At 37.0% G+C, this 13,029-nt stretch overlaps 1 protein-coding gene across 1 annotated transcript in view; it reads left to right on the top strand.

Moving 5' to 3' along the window:
• Positions 1 to 11,612: 11,612 nt before the first annotated feature.
• The window catches only part of MCMDC2 (minichromosome maintenance domain containing 2), a 34,376-nt gene continuing 32,959 nt past the window's right edge, over positions 11,613 to 13,029 (top strand). The window contains exons 1-3 of the mRNA XM_028112783.2: positions 11,613 to 11,766; positions 11,861 to 11,991; positions 12,062 to 12,121. Coding sequence (XP_027968584.1) covers positions 11,673 to 11,766; positions 11,861 to 11,991; positions 12,062 to 12,121 — 285 coding nt within the window. The 5' untranslated portion in view covers positions 11,613 to 11,672. The remainder of the gene's footprint in view (positions 11,767 to 11,860; positions 11,992 to 12,061; positions 12,122 to 13,029) is intronic.

The raw sequence follows: 13,029 nt of genomic DNA, 5'->3' as shown, positions 1-13,029 counted from the left end.
CAAGCCCCTCACTGGGCTCCCTGCTCAGCAGGAAGTCTGCTTCTCCCTCTTCCTCTGCCCTCCCCCTGCTCATGCTCTCTCTCTCTCTCAAATAAAGAAAATCTCTAAAAATATACATATATGTTAAGATCCCTAATAGATAAAGCAAGAACAGATGGTCTGTGTTGTAAGCAGAGAGAAAGAAATCCTAAGAAAGAAACAGAAAGAAATGCTGGAGATGTAAACAACAACAAATGAAGACTGCTTTTGATGGGCTTATTAATATGCTGGACACGGCTGAGGGAAGAATCTCTGAGCTTGAGGATATTTCAGTGAAAACTTCCAAAGCTGAAAAACAAAGAGAACAAAGACTAAAGAAAACAGAACCATATCCAAGGACAGTGGGACAACTGCAAATGGTGTAATATACGTGTAATAGAAATACCAGAAGAAGAAGAGAAAGAAACAGAAGAAATATTTGAAGTAATAATGACAGAATTTTCCCTAAATTAATGTCAGACACCAAACCACAGATGGAGGAAACTCAGGAACACCAAGCAGGATAAATGCCAAAAAATTATACCTAGGCATATCATTTTCAAACTTCAGAAAATCAAAGATAATGAAAAAGTCCTGAAAGAAGCCAGAGGAAAAACATCCTTACCTATAGAGGAACAAAGAAAAGAATTACACCCAACTAGTCCTCAGAAATCATGCAGACAAGAAGAGTGGAGTGAAATAAATAAAATGCTGAGAGGGGCATCTGGGTGGCTCAGTCAATTGAGCTTCAGATTCTTGGTTTTGGCTCAGGTCATGATCTTGGGGTCATGGAATCAAGCCCTGCATCAGGCTCTGTGCTCTGTGAGGTCTGCTTGTTCCTCTCCCTGCCCCTCTGCTTCTTACCCTGCACGTGCTCATGCACATGCACATGCTCTTTCTCTCTCTCTCTCTCTCAAAAAAAATTTTAAAAAGTGAAGGAGAAATGGACTTTCTTAGACAAATAAAAATTTAGGTAATGTGTTGCAATAGACCTACCTTGCAAGAAATGTTGAAAGAAGTTCTTTCGAGAAAAAGAAAACATCATAGGTCAGAAACTCAGATCTACATAAAGGAAGAGCATCAAAAAGGAGTAAATGAAGGTAAAATAAAACTTTTACTTTTCTTAATTGATCTAACAGGTAACAATTTGTTCAAAGTAACAGCAACAATGTATTTGATAATGTATGCATATGTATATATCATATAGGTAAGCTTATTTGTGCTTTTATATAAGTAAAACGAATGATGTCAATGATACAAGAGACAGGAGGGAAGAATTAAGATTATTTTATTATTATAAGGTAATCACACTGAGGTACTTCACTGTACTGTGAAGCAGTATAATGTTATTTGAAAGTGGATTTGGATTAGTTGTAAATGGGTATTGCAAACTCTAGGACAGTTACTATAAAAAGGTGGGGGGAGAGTGTAACTGATATGCTAAAAAAATGGAATCAGTTAAAATCACAGAAGGCAGAAAAAAGGATGGGAGACAAAAATAAAGACAAGAAAAAGGCAACAAATAGAAAATAGTAACAAATATGGTAGGTATTAGTTCAACTATATCAATCATCACTTTAAGCATAAATGGTCTATATGTACCAATTAAAAGACAGAGATTGTCAGAGTAGATCAAAAAACAAGATTCAACTGTATGTTGTCTACAAGGAATTTACTTTAAATTTAAAGATACATACAGATTGAAAGTAAATGGATGGAGAAAAATACACCATGCTAACACTAATCAAAAGAAAGCAGGAGTAGCTATATTAACTTCAGACAGAGCAGATTTCAAAGTAAGGAAAATTATCAAGAATAAAAAAAGGGATTACATAATGATAAAGGAGTCAATTCTCTAGAAAGACATAACAATCCTTAATGTGTATGTGCCTAACAAAAGAGTGTCTGACTGCATTAGGCAAAAACTGATAGAACTGCAAGGAGAGACAGATGAATCCACTATCATAGTTGGAGACTTCAACACTCTCTCTCAGAAATGGACAGATTCAGCAGGCAGAAAATCAGTGAGGACATAGTTAAACTCAACGACACCATCAATCCACTGGATATAATTGACATCTATAGACTCATCCAACAACAGCAGAGTACATTCTCTCCAGCTCACAGGAACATTCACCCAGATAGAACAAATTCTGGGCCATAAAACACACCTTGTGAAATTTAAAAGTATAGAAATCATACAATGTTTGCTCTAAAACCACAATTAAATAAAACTAAAAATTAATAACAGAAAGATAACTGGAAAATCCAAAACAGATGAAGATTAAATAACACACTTATAAATAACACATATGTCAAAGAAGAAATCTCAAGAGAAACTTTAGAATATTTTGAACTAGGGTGCCTGGGTGGCTCAGTCGGTTGAGCATCCATCCGACTCATGGTTTTGGGTCAGGTCACAATATCAGGGTCGTGAGACTGAGCCCTGCATCAGGCTCTGTGCTCAGTGGGGATGTCTGCTTGAAATTCTTTCTCTCCCTCTCACTCTGCCCCTCCCTGGCTTGTGCTCTCCCCCTCTCTCTCAAATAAATCTTTTAAAAAATATCTTGAACTAAATGAAAATGAAAACAATTTATCAAAATGTGTGGAATATAATGAAAATAGTATTTAGAGGGAAATTTATAGCACTGGATGCATATATTAGAAAAGAGGAAAGATCTAAAATCAACAATCTAAGTTTCTACCTTAGGGAACAAGGGAAATAATCACTAATTACTTTCAAGGTAAGCAGAAGAAAAGAAAAAAAATTATAGCAAAAATCAATGAAATCAAAAATAGGAAATCAACAAAGAAAATCAATGAAACCACATGCACCCCAATGTTTATAGCAGCAATGACCACAGTAGCCAAACTATGGAAGGAGCCAAGATGCCCTTCAACAGGTGAATGGATAAAGAAGATGTGGTACATATATACAGTGGAATATTACTCAGCCATCAGAAAGGATGAATACCCACTATTTGCATCAATATGCATGGAACTGGAGGGGATTATGCTAAGTCAAATAAGTCAAGCAGAGAAAGACAATTATCATAAGGTTTCACTCATATATAGAACATAAGGAATAGCACAGAGGACCATAAGGGAAGGGAGGGAAAACTGAAGGGGGAGAAATCAGAGAGGGAGACTAACCATGAGAGACTATGGACTCCAGGAAAAAAACTGAGGTTTCGAGGGGAGGGAGTTGAGGGGATGGGCTACCAGATGATGGGTATTGAGGAGGGCATGTGTTGTGATGAGCACTGGGTGTTATATGCAACTAATGAATCATTGAACACTACATCAAAAACTAATGATGTACTGGGGCTCCTGGGTGGCTCAGTTGTTAAGTGTCTGCCTTCGGCTCAGGTCCTGGTCCTGGGGTCCTGGGATCGAGCCCCACATTGGACTCCCTGCTCAGCGGGAAGCCTGCTTCTCCCTCTCCCACTCCCCCTGCTTGTGTTCCCTCTCTCACTGTGTCTCTCTCTGTTAAATAAATAAAATAAAATCTTAAAAAAAAAACTAACGATATACTATACAGTACCTAACTGATCATAATAATAAAAAAAAGAAAGAAAGAAAAATCAAAGAAACCAGAAGCTGATTCTGTGAAAAGATCAATAAAGTTGATAAGCCTCTAGCCAGGCTAACGAAGAAAAAGAGAAAAAAAAAAAAACACATCACTACAGATCCCATGGACATTAAAAGGATAATAAAGGAATACTATGAACAACTATGCCACAAATGTGGTAACCTGGATAAAAGGGACCAATTCCTTGAAAGACACAATCTGCCAAAACTCACACAAAAAGCAACAGTCTGAATAGGCCTGTAGAAACTGAATCAGTAATTAATAAGCTTCCAAAAGAGACAGCATCAGGCCCAGATGGATTCAGTGGTGAATTCCACCAAACATTTAAGGAAGAAATGATACCAGTTCTCTATCATTTCTTTCAGAAGGTAGAAGCAGAGGGAACACTTCCTAACTAATGACCTCATTGTATAAGGTCAGGATTATGCTAACCAAAACCAGACAAAGACATTACAAGGAAAGGAAACTACAGGCCAGTATCTGTCATGAACATAGATGCAGAAGTCCACAACAAAATCTTGTAAATTGAGTCCAAAAATGTATAAAAAGTTTAAAATGTATAAAATGTATAAAAGGTACACAACATGGCCAGGTGGGATTTATTCTACATTGTAAGTTTGGTTAAGCATTTGGAAACCAATTAATGTATCTCATCACATCAATAGGCTAAAGAAGAAAAATCACATGACCATAACAATAGATGCAGAAAAAGTACTTGACAAAATCCAACTCTTAATCATGATAAAAACTCAGTAAACTGGGGATAGAATGAAACTTCCTCAACTTGATAAAGAATATCTACAAAAAACCTATGGTTGGCATCATACTTAATGGTGAGAAACTATAAACTTTCCCTCTAAGACCAGGAAGAAGGCAAGAATGTCCCCTATCACCTGCTTCCTTTCAGCATTGTACTGGAAGTACTAGCTAATGCAGTAAGAAAAGAAAAGGTATAAAGATTGAGGAAAACATAAAACTGTTGTTGTTTGCAGATGACATGATCATCTATGTAGAAAATCCAATGGAATCAACAAAAAAGTTCTGGAATTAATAAGTGATTATAGCAAAGTTGCAGGATATGAGGTTAATATAAAAAAGTCAATCACTTTCTTATATACCAGCAACAAACAAGTGAAATTTTAAATTAAAAACACAATACAGGGGCGCCTGGGTGGCTCAGTTGGTTAAGTGACTGCCTTCGCCTCAGGTCATGATCCTGGAGTCCCGGGATCCAGTCCTGCAACGGGCTCCCTGCTTAGCAGGGAGTCTGCTTCTCCCTCTGACCCTCCCCCCTCTCATGCTCTCATTCTTTTTCTCAAATGAATAAAATCTTTAAAAAAAAAAAAAAACACAATACATTTACGTGAGCTGTTCCCCAAATTAAATACTTAGGTATAAATCTAATAAAATATGTACAACATATATATGAGGAAAATTACAAAACTCTGATGAGGGGTGTCTGGGTGGCTCAGTCGTTAAGCGTCTGCCTTCGGCTCAGGTCATGATCCCAAGGTCCTGGGATCAAGCCCCGCATTGAGCTCCCTGCTCCGCTGGAAGCCTGCTTCTCCCTTTCCCACTCTCCCTGCTTGTGTTCCCTCTCTCGCTGTGTCTCTCTCTGTCAAATAAATAAATAAAATCTTAAAAAAAAAACTGATGAAAAAATCAAAGAACTAAATAAATGGAAAGATATTCTGTGTTCATGGATAGGAAGACAATCTTGTCAAAATGTCAGTTCTTTCCAAACTGATCTATAGATTCAACACGATTCCAACTGAAATCTCAGCAAGTTGTTTAGTGGGTAGCAATAAACTTTATATGAAAAGACAAAAGACCCAGTATAGGCAACACAATATTGAAAGAAAAGAATAAAATTGGAAGACTACACTATCTGTTTTTAAGACTTACTATAAAGCTACAGTGATTGAGACAATGTGGTATTGGCAAAAAAATAGACAAATAGATCAGTGGAACATAATAGAGAACCCAGAAACAGACCCACAGAATTATACTCAACTGGTCTTTAACAAAAGAATAAAGGCAATACAATGAATTAAAGATAGTCTTTTCAATAAATGGTGCTGGGACAACCAGATACCCACATGCAAAAAATGAATCTAAACAGAGACCTCATACCTTCAGAAAATTTAACTCAAAGTGGATTACAGACCTAAATGTAAAACACAGAACTGTAAAACTCCTGGAAGATAACAAAGGAGAAAATCTAGTTAACCTTTGTTATGTTGATGTTTTTAGATACAACGCCGAAGGCATGATCCATGAAAGAAATAATTAATAAGTTGAACTTCATTAAAACTAAAAACTTGTGCTCTGTGAAAGACAATGTCAGGAGAATGAGAAGACAAGCCACAAACTCGGAGAAAATCTTTGCGAAGGACATACCTAATAAAAGACTGTTATCCAAAAAATACAAAGAGGGGGCACCTGGTTGGCTCAGTCAGTGGAGCATGTGACTCCTGATCTCAGGGTTGTGAGTTCGAGCCCCATGTTGGCTATAGGGAGTATTTAACAATAAAATATTTAAATAAATATATATATATATATGTATATCATACATATATATATATATTCACATATATATGTATTTACAAAGAACTCTTGAAAGTCAAGAATAAAAAAATGAACAACTCGATTAAAAAATGGCCTGGGGTTAGTCAGTTAAGTTGTTAGTCGGTTAAGCAGCTGACTTCTGATTTCAGCTCAGATCATGATCTCAGGGCCCTGGGATCCAGCCCCATATGGGGCTTGATTCTCTTTTTCCCTCTCCCTTTGCTTGATTCTCTTTTTCCCTCTCCCTCTGCCCTTCCCCCCCTCACATGCTCTCTCTCTCTCTCTCAAATAAATAAATTAATTTTTAAAAAATGGGTCAACGGCCTTAACAGACATCTGACCAAAGAAGATATACAGATGACAAATAAGCATATGAAAAGAAGCTCCACATCATATGTCATTAGGGAAATGCAAATTAAAATAATAATGAGATACCACTACATACCTATTACAATGGTCAAAATCTAGAACAATGACAACACCAAAGGATGGCAAAGATGTGGAGCAACAGGAACTCTCATTCACTACTGGTGGGAATGCAAAATGGTATAGCCACTTTGGAAGACAGTTTAGTGGTTTCTTTCAAAACCAAACATACTCTATATATATTTCTATATATAGAAATATATATACTCTATATATATTTCATATAAAGTTTATTGCTACCCACTAAACAAAACCAAACATACCACTTTAGTGGTTTCTTTCAAAACCAAACATACTTTGGTTTCTTTCAAAACCAAACATACTTTTGCACCCCAGGCAAAAGGGGGGTGCCTGGGTGGCTCAGTTGGTTAAGCGACTGCCTTCGGCTCTGGTCATGATCCTGGAGTCCCGGGATCTAGTCCCACATCGGGCTCCCTGCTCAGCGTGGAGCCTGCTTCTCCCTCTGACCCTCTTCCCTCTCGTGCTCTCTATCTCTCATTCTCTCTCTCAAATAAATAAATAAAATCTTTAAAAAAAACAAAAACAAAAAACCAAACATACTCTTATCATATCATAGTGCTCCTTAGTATCCTCCCAAAGAACTGAAAACATACATCCACACAAAAACATGGACGTGGATGTTTATAGCAGCTTTATACATAATTGCCACAACCTAGAAGCAACCAAGATGTTCATTATTAGATGAATGGATAAACTGTGGTACATCCAGATGATGGAATATTATTCAGTTCTAAATGAACAACTATGCCACAAATGTGGTAACATGGATAAAATGGACCAATTCCTTGAAAGACACAATCTGCCAAAACTCACACAAAAAGCAACAGTCTGAATAGGCCAAGTTCTAAAAAGAAGTGTTCTATCAAGCCATGAAAATACATGGAATAACCTTAAATGCATCATACTAAGGGAAAAAAGTTCATGACCTGAGCTGAAACCAAGAGTCAGATTCTCAACCAACTGAGCCACCCAGGCACCCCCCTTTTCAAAAAATATTTTGTTTTTAAGTAATCTCTACACCCAACAGGAGGCTTGAACTCACAACCCCGAGATCAAGAGTTGCATTTTCCAACCACTGAATCAGTCAGGTGTCCCTAGGAACTCCCTTTATCTTCTGCTCAATTTTGCTGTGAACCTAACACTGCCCTAAAATTTTTTAAATATTTAAAAAAAAAAGTGTGACAGAAAGCCCTGTGTAGTTGCTGAAAGACAGAAAAAAATGGGAGAGGAAATGAGAATGTAATGGAAAGGGATTTTGATTTGGGTAAAACAGTCCAGTTCCACACCACCATCTCTAAGTTAAAAAATTAAGATGACCCATCTGTTAAAAATTATTCATTTTTATAAATCTGCCTAACAAAACTCCATGTAAATATACCTAAAAATAAATGTTTCTTCCTTAATGTACTAGTTTTATATATTGGATATCTACTTAAAATTTTCAACCTATTGGGAAGTTTCTAATTCTCAACCTACCACTGAAAATTTATTTGTGATGTTCAGTGATATTCTGTAATAATAAAGTATTTACAGCAATGTTGTAATAAAAAGCAATGAAACTTTGCCTCTAGATATCACTATCATTTTTAGAGTCTGCAATGTGCAGTAATGCACTGAATACTTAAGGTTTTAAATGCTATTCTTACATTTAATATAAATATATGTGTGTATCTTCTTTTTTAGAGAAGGAACGGGGGTGGGGGTGGAGGGGCAGAGGGACAAAGAGAATCTTTTTTTTTTTAAAGATTTTATTTATTTATTTGAGAGAGAGAGAGAGAATGAGAAAGAGAAAGCACATGAGAGGGGGGCAGGGTCGGAGGGAGAAGCAGACTCCCCGCGGAGCAGGGAGCCCGATGCAGGACTCGATCCCAGGACTCCAGGATCATGACCTGAGCTGAAGGCAGTCGCTTAACCAACTGAGCCACCCAGGCGCCCCATAATCTTTTTTCGTTTTTAAAGATTTTATTTATTCATTTGAGACACAGAGATAGAGAGAGAGCATGAGCAGGGAGAAAGGCAGAGGGAGAGGGAGAAGCAGGCTCCCCGCTGAGCCAGGAGCTGGATGTGGGGCTGGATCCCAGGACCCTGGGATCATGACCTGAGCCGAAGGCAGATGCTTAATGACTGAGCCACCCAGGCGCCCCAATGCATATCTCATTTTTAAGGCCAAATAACATTCCATTGTAGGGATATACCACACTTTATTTATCCATTTATCAGTTGTTTCCACTTTTTGGCTATGAATATTGTGTGTAAGTTTTTGTGTGAACATATGTTTAAATCCTCTCATTATCTATGTATAATAGATAATGTGTGGCATGGATTTGTTGGATCATACAGTAACTCCACTTCTGAGGTAGTCCCAGGACGTTTTCCAAATTGATTACACCATTTTGCATTCCCAGAAGGAGAGTTTTCAGTAAATTAAAAAACAAAACAAAACAAAAAACCAGGGAGACCCTTGGCCTGTGAAAACAACAAAAAGCAAAGGTTTGTATCTATCTTCCTCCCTCTCCTTTGCCTTGCAGGGAGAGTGCAACGGTGATTTAATTAAAGAGGGTGGAGGAAGGGTCTGGGTAGCCACCCTGACGAGATGGGGGGCGGGGTCCCGGCAGCCCCCGCGCCACCAACGTCCGCGAGGTGCGCGCACGCGTGCGAGGATCTCGCTGGGTGTTGGTCTCAAGGGAGCGGTCGCCCGGCAGGGTTCTGTGGGTAAAGACTGGGTGTTATGTGCTGCTGGGTCGGGGTTCCTGCTAGCAGAGGCTGCGGATGGTGGTGGGAGAGGTCCTAGATCCCAGGGTGTGAGGTCAGATTCGCTTTTATCCACTTTGTGAGGTGTTTTTCTGCTGACGCGACGGGCGAGAAGACGCGACTCAAGGCCTGTTGCAAGTGAACCAACACTTGAGTTCCTTAGAGGACGGGAACGCTTGTAGAATTTTACCCCCGTTCTCTTACTTAATGTTTTTCCACAGGCTTCCATGTCGTTTTCCACTTTCCCCTTCTCAAAAGTGAATCTACTCCCAAGACTTCTGCTTTACACAGGGACACTGGAGCTTTATCTCTCGGGTTTTTGTTTTGTTTTGGTTTTGGTTTTTTTTTAAAGCTGCTGGACGCCAGGCCTTGATTTACGTGTCTCTAGTGCTTATATATATATCTGGGTGTCCCAAGAGCCCGTTAGGGTTACGGTATTTAAGGTGAACTTTACATTATTTTTCTACTCTTCTCTGGGGTTCCATATTTCCATTAGGGCAGCAGCATCCATCCACGCCCATCCTGAAAACACAGGCTGGTCACCATGTCCAGCATGAAATCTTTAAAAGTCTAGAATCCATCCCCTCTACTTCATTTCATTCATCATGCCCTGGATTAGGCCATACATCTCTTAAGACTATTTCAGTAGCTAGAAACTGATTATCAACTCTTTCTCTACCCAACCCATCTTGCACGCTGGCAGCAGGCATTGATTACTAACATAAAAATCTGACCATATTTTTCCCTGTTAAAAACTTCGATGGTTTCTCTTTGCCTGTCTATATAATCGTCACGGACTTCAAACATTTTAATAACCTGATTGAGACTCATCCAACCATTTCAGAGCCTCCCTTCATTCAGCCCCAGAAACCTTATGTTCAAATGAAGCACAGATGTAATGTCCTGAACACAACATACACTTTAAGATCATTGTACCTATGACAACTGAGAAACTCTGAACTTTCCCCCCCTGTATAATAGCAAAAAGGACAGTCTCTTTTATTTGGAAAGTAGCCTGAATGCCAAGTAGTAAGGACATGGATTCAATAGTGTAGGTCTGAAAATTGGGGTGACAGAGGGTTACCCCATCTTTGGAAAAAATCCTCCTGTCTTTACATCTCTTCCAGTTAGTGAGATCTTTATCAAATATCACCTTTAAAGTAGAATTCATTTCTTTTTCTCTATGACCTATTGTATTAAGTCAAAATGTCCTAAAACGATAGAAAATATTATGACCCCAACACAAGGATGATGTCATTTTGTGAACTATTTAATATATCTTGTTCCTTTTGTGAGTCTTAGTACATTAATATTTTTTATAACAAGTAAATTGTAAGTTTTTTACATATTTCTCATCTCTCACCATACTTTTTGTGAACAGTAGGAATCATATTTTACTCATCTTTGTGTCCCCAGTGTCTAGGACAGTCTGGTATCCAATAAATAGTAAATGCCCAATAAATATTTGATAATGAATAAATGTGATGGTCATTATTTCTGACTTCTCTAAATTGGCAACTCCTTGAAGGCAGGATCCAATCTTAATCATTTTATTCCTAAGATCTAATACAATTATTGGTATATATTGTTTCCAATTACTGTTTGCTGTCTTTAAATGAATTTTACATATTCCATTCTCATTACCAAAGTTTAATGTTTTATGTTGGCCACTAATAGAAGATTTAAAGCCAGAAGAAGCCTTATCATCTAATGCAACCCCTTCATTTTCTACAGATGAAGATACTGGGCCAAGAGAGGTCAGGTGATTGCCCCATAGCAACTAGGAAATGCTGGGTCTAGAACTAAGTTCTCAGATTTTTTAGGTTAACTACACTTTACTTAGATTGAATTTTTGAAACAACTTTTACCACTTTCATTTTTTAAGCAACTCCTGCAAGGGGACCTCATCATCTAATATTTATTTCAACAAGCATTTTTTGGGGAACACCTACTCTGTAAAGAGACAGTTGAGGCTCCTGTTCTTACATTTGCAATATTGTGGAGAATCTGATGACCTACTGTTGATAAAAAATGTTATTTGGCAAAAAAACCACAAAATTTTTTTTCCTTTTGGGTAGGAATTTTTCTAAGTTGGAAATTTTACCTCATTTCGTTTCACTCTCAATTTGAAGTTGAACAATTTGTAAGGTTTTATTAGAGATCATGAAGTATAAATTCTAATTTATTTTATTTCTAGGTATTCTCATCTTTTCTGTGCGTTTCACCATCTGTAGTCTTTACCAGCAACTGTCGTTTAATCATTTAGTAATAGAGAAGAATCATTAATTAGGAGAAAATGTCAAGTCTAAAAATGAAAGAGGCAGCCCTTATCTATCTTGACAGAAGTGGAGGCCTCCAAAAGTTTATAGATGATTGCAAATACTACAATGGTATGTTCAGCAAAGGTGACATTGTATCTTAGAAACTTTAAAATAAATTCCTGCATGTAACTATCCTCATTTTTATATTTGTGTATTTTTACAGATTCAAAACAAAGTTATGCTGTCTATCGATTCAACATTTTAATAAATCCCTCTGATATTGTTGAATTGGATGCTGAACTTGGAAATCACATTTTACATGAGCCTTTAAAAGCTGCTCAAGTTTTTCAATCAGTAAGTTAAAGAAAGAAAGAATTTTATGTCATGTGGAATTTTTGGTAACTTTGTTTGTTTGAAACCACAGGTCTGTTTTACTGCTGTTAAGACTCTCTCATTAATTGGACAATTACAGACTGAAACTCAGGTAAGTTTTAGTTAAATTTAACAAAGAAAACTGAGGTAAAAATTTTGAAGATTACTTGTAAATAAATATTTCTATATTCATATTTCTGTTTATTAAAAAATATACTACATTTTTTCAGAGTTCAATAGAATATCTTAAATACACATCTTTACTTCCTGTATTATCACTTATAACATTGAATATTTTTGTAATAGAACATTCCAAACATACCCCAAAATAAAGAGAATAATACGGTGAACCTCTATATATCTATCATTCAGATTTAATAGTTTACAATATTTTGCCATACCTGCATCATCCATTTTTTACCAAAATATTTTAAGGCAAATCCCAGACATCCTAATGTCACCGCTCCATCCTTTAGTATCAACCTCTAAAAGTTGTGGACATTTTTCTTATATAACCACAATGCCATTATGCCCCCTTACAAAATAACAATTTTTTGGTATCTAATATCCAGTCCATATTTAAATGTACCCATTTGGGCTCTCAAGAGTGTCTCACAATTGATTTGTTCAAATCAGGATAAAAACAAAGCCTATACATTATAATTGGTTATTGTATCTCATTAAACCTCTTTTAATCTAGAGCAGTTACCTCCCTCTTCCTTTTTATACCACTGAGTTTTGGAGAAACTAGTAATTTTCCTGCTAATGTTTCATAATTTGGATTTGTCTGATTATGTTCTTATGGTATTTAACTTATTCTTCCATACACCGTATTTCTGGGAAATAGAAATTGGCTCTAAAAACTTGCTTAAATTCAGATTCAACTCATTTTGACAAGGATACATCATACTTACTGTCATGTATTTCATATTGCACTACATTTGGGGAAATACACTATCTGTTTTCCACTTTTAGTAATCCCACAATTGATCAGTGGGTTCTGGTAATGTCAATCTGATC

Source organism: Eumetopias jubatus, unplaced genomic scaffold, assembly GCF_037043125.1.
Source record: "Eumetopias jubatus isolate StellerSeaLion01/CBP00866 unplaced genomic scaffold, mEumJub1_p1.0 scaffold_4, whole genome shotgun sequence".
In the NCBI taxonomy this organism is placed as follows: Eukaryota; Metazoa; Chordata; class Mammalia; order Carnivora; family Otariidae; genus Eumetopias; species Eumetopias jubatus.
The sequence above is the reverse complement of the archived record's forward strand: the minus strand, read 5'-3'. Positions and strand labels throughout refer to the sequence as shown.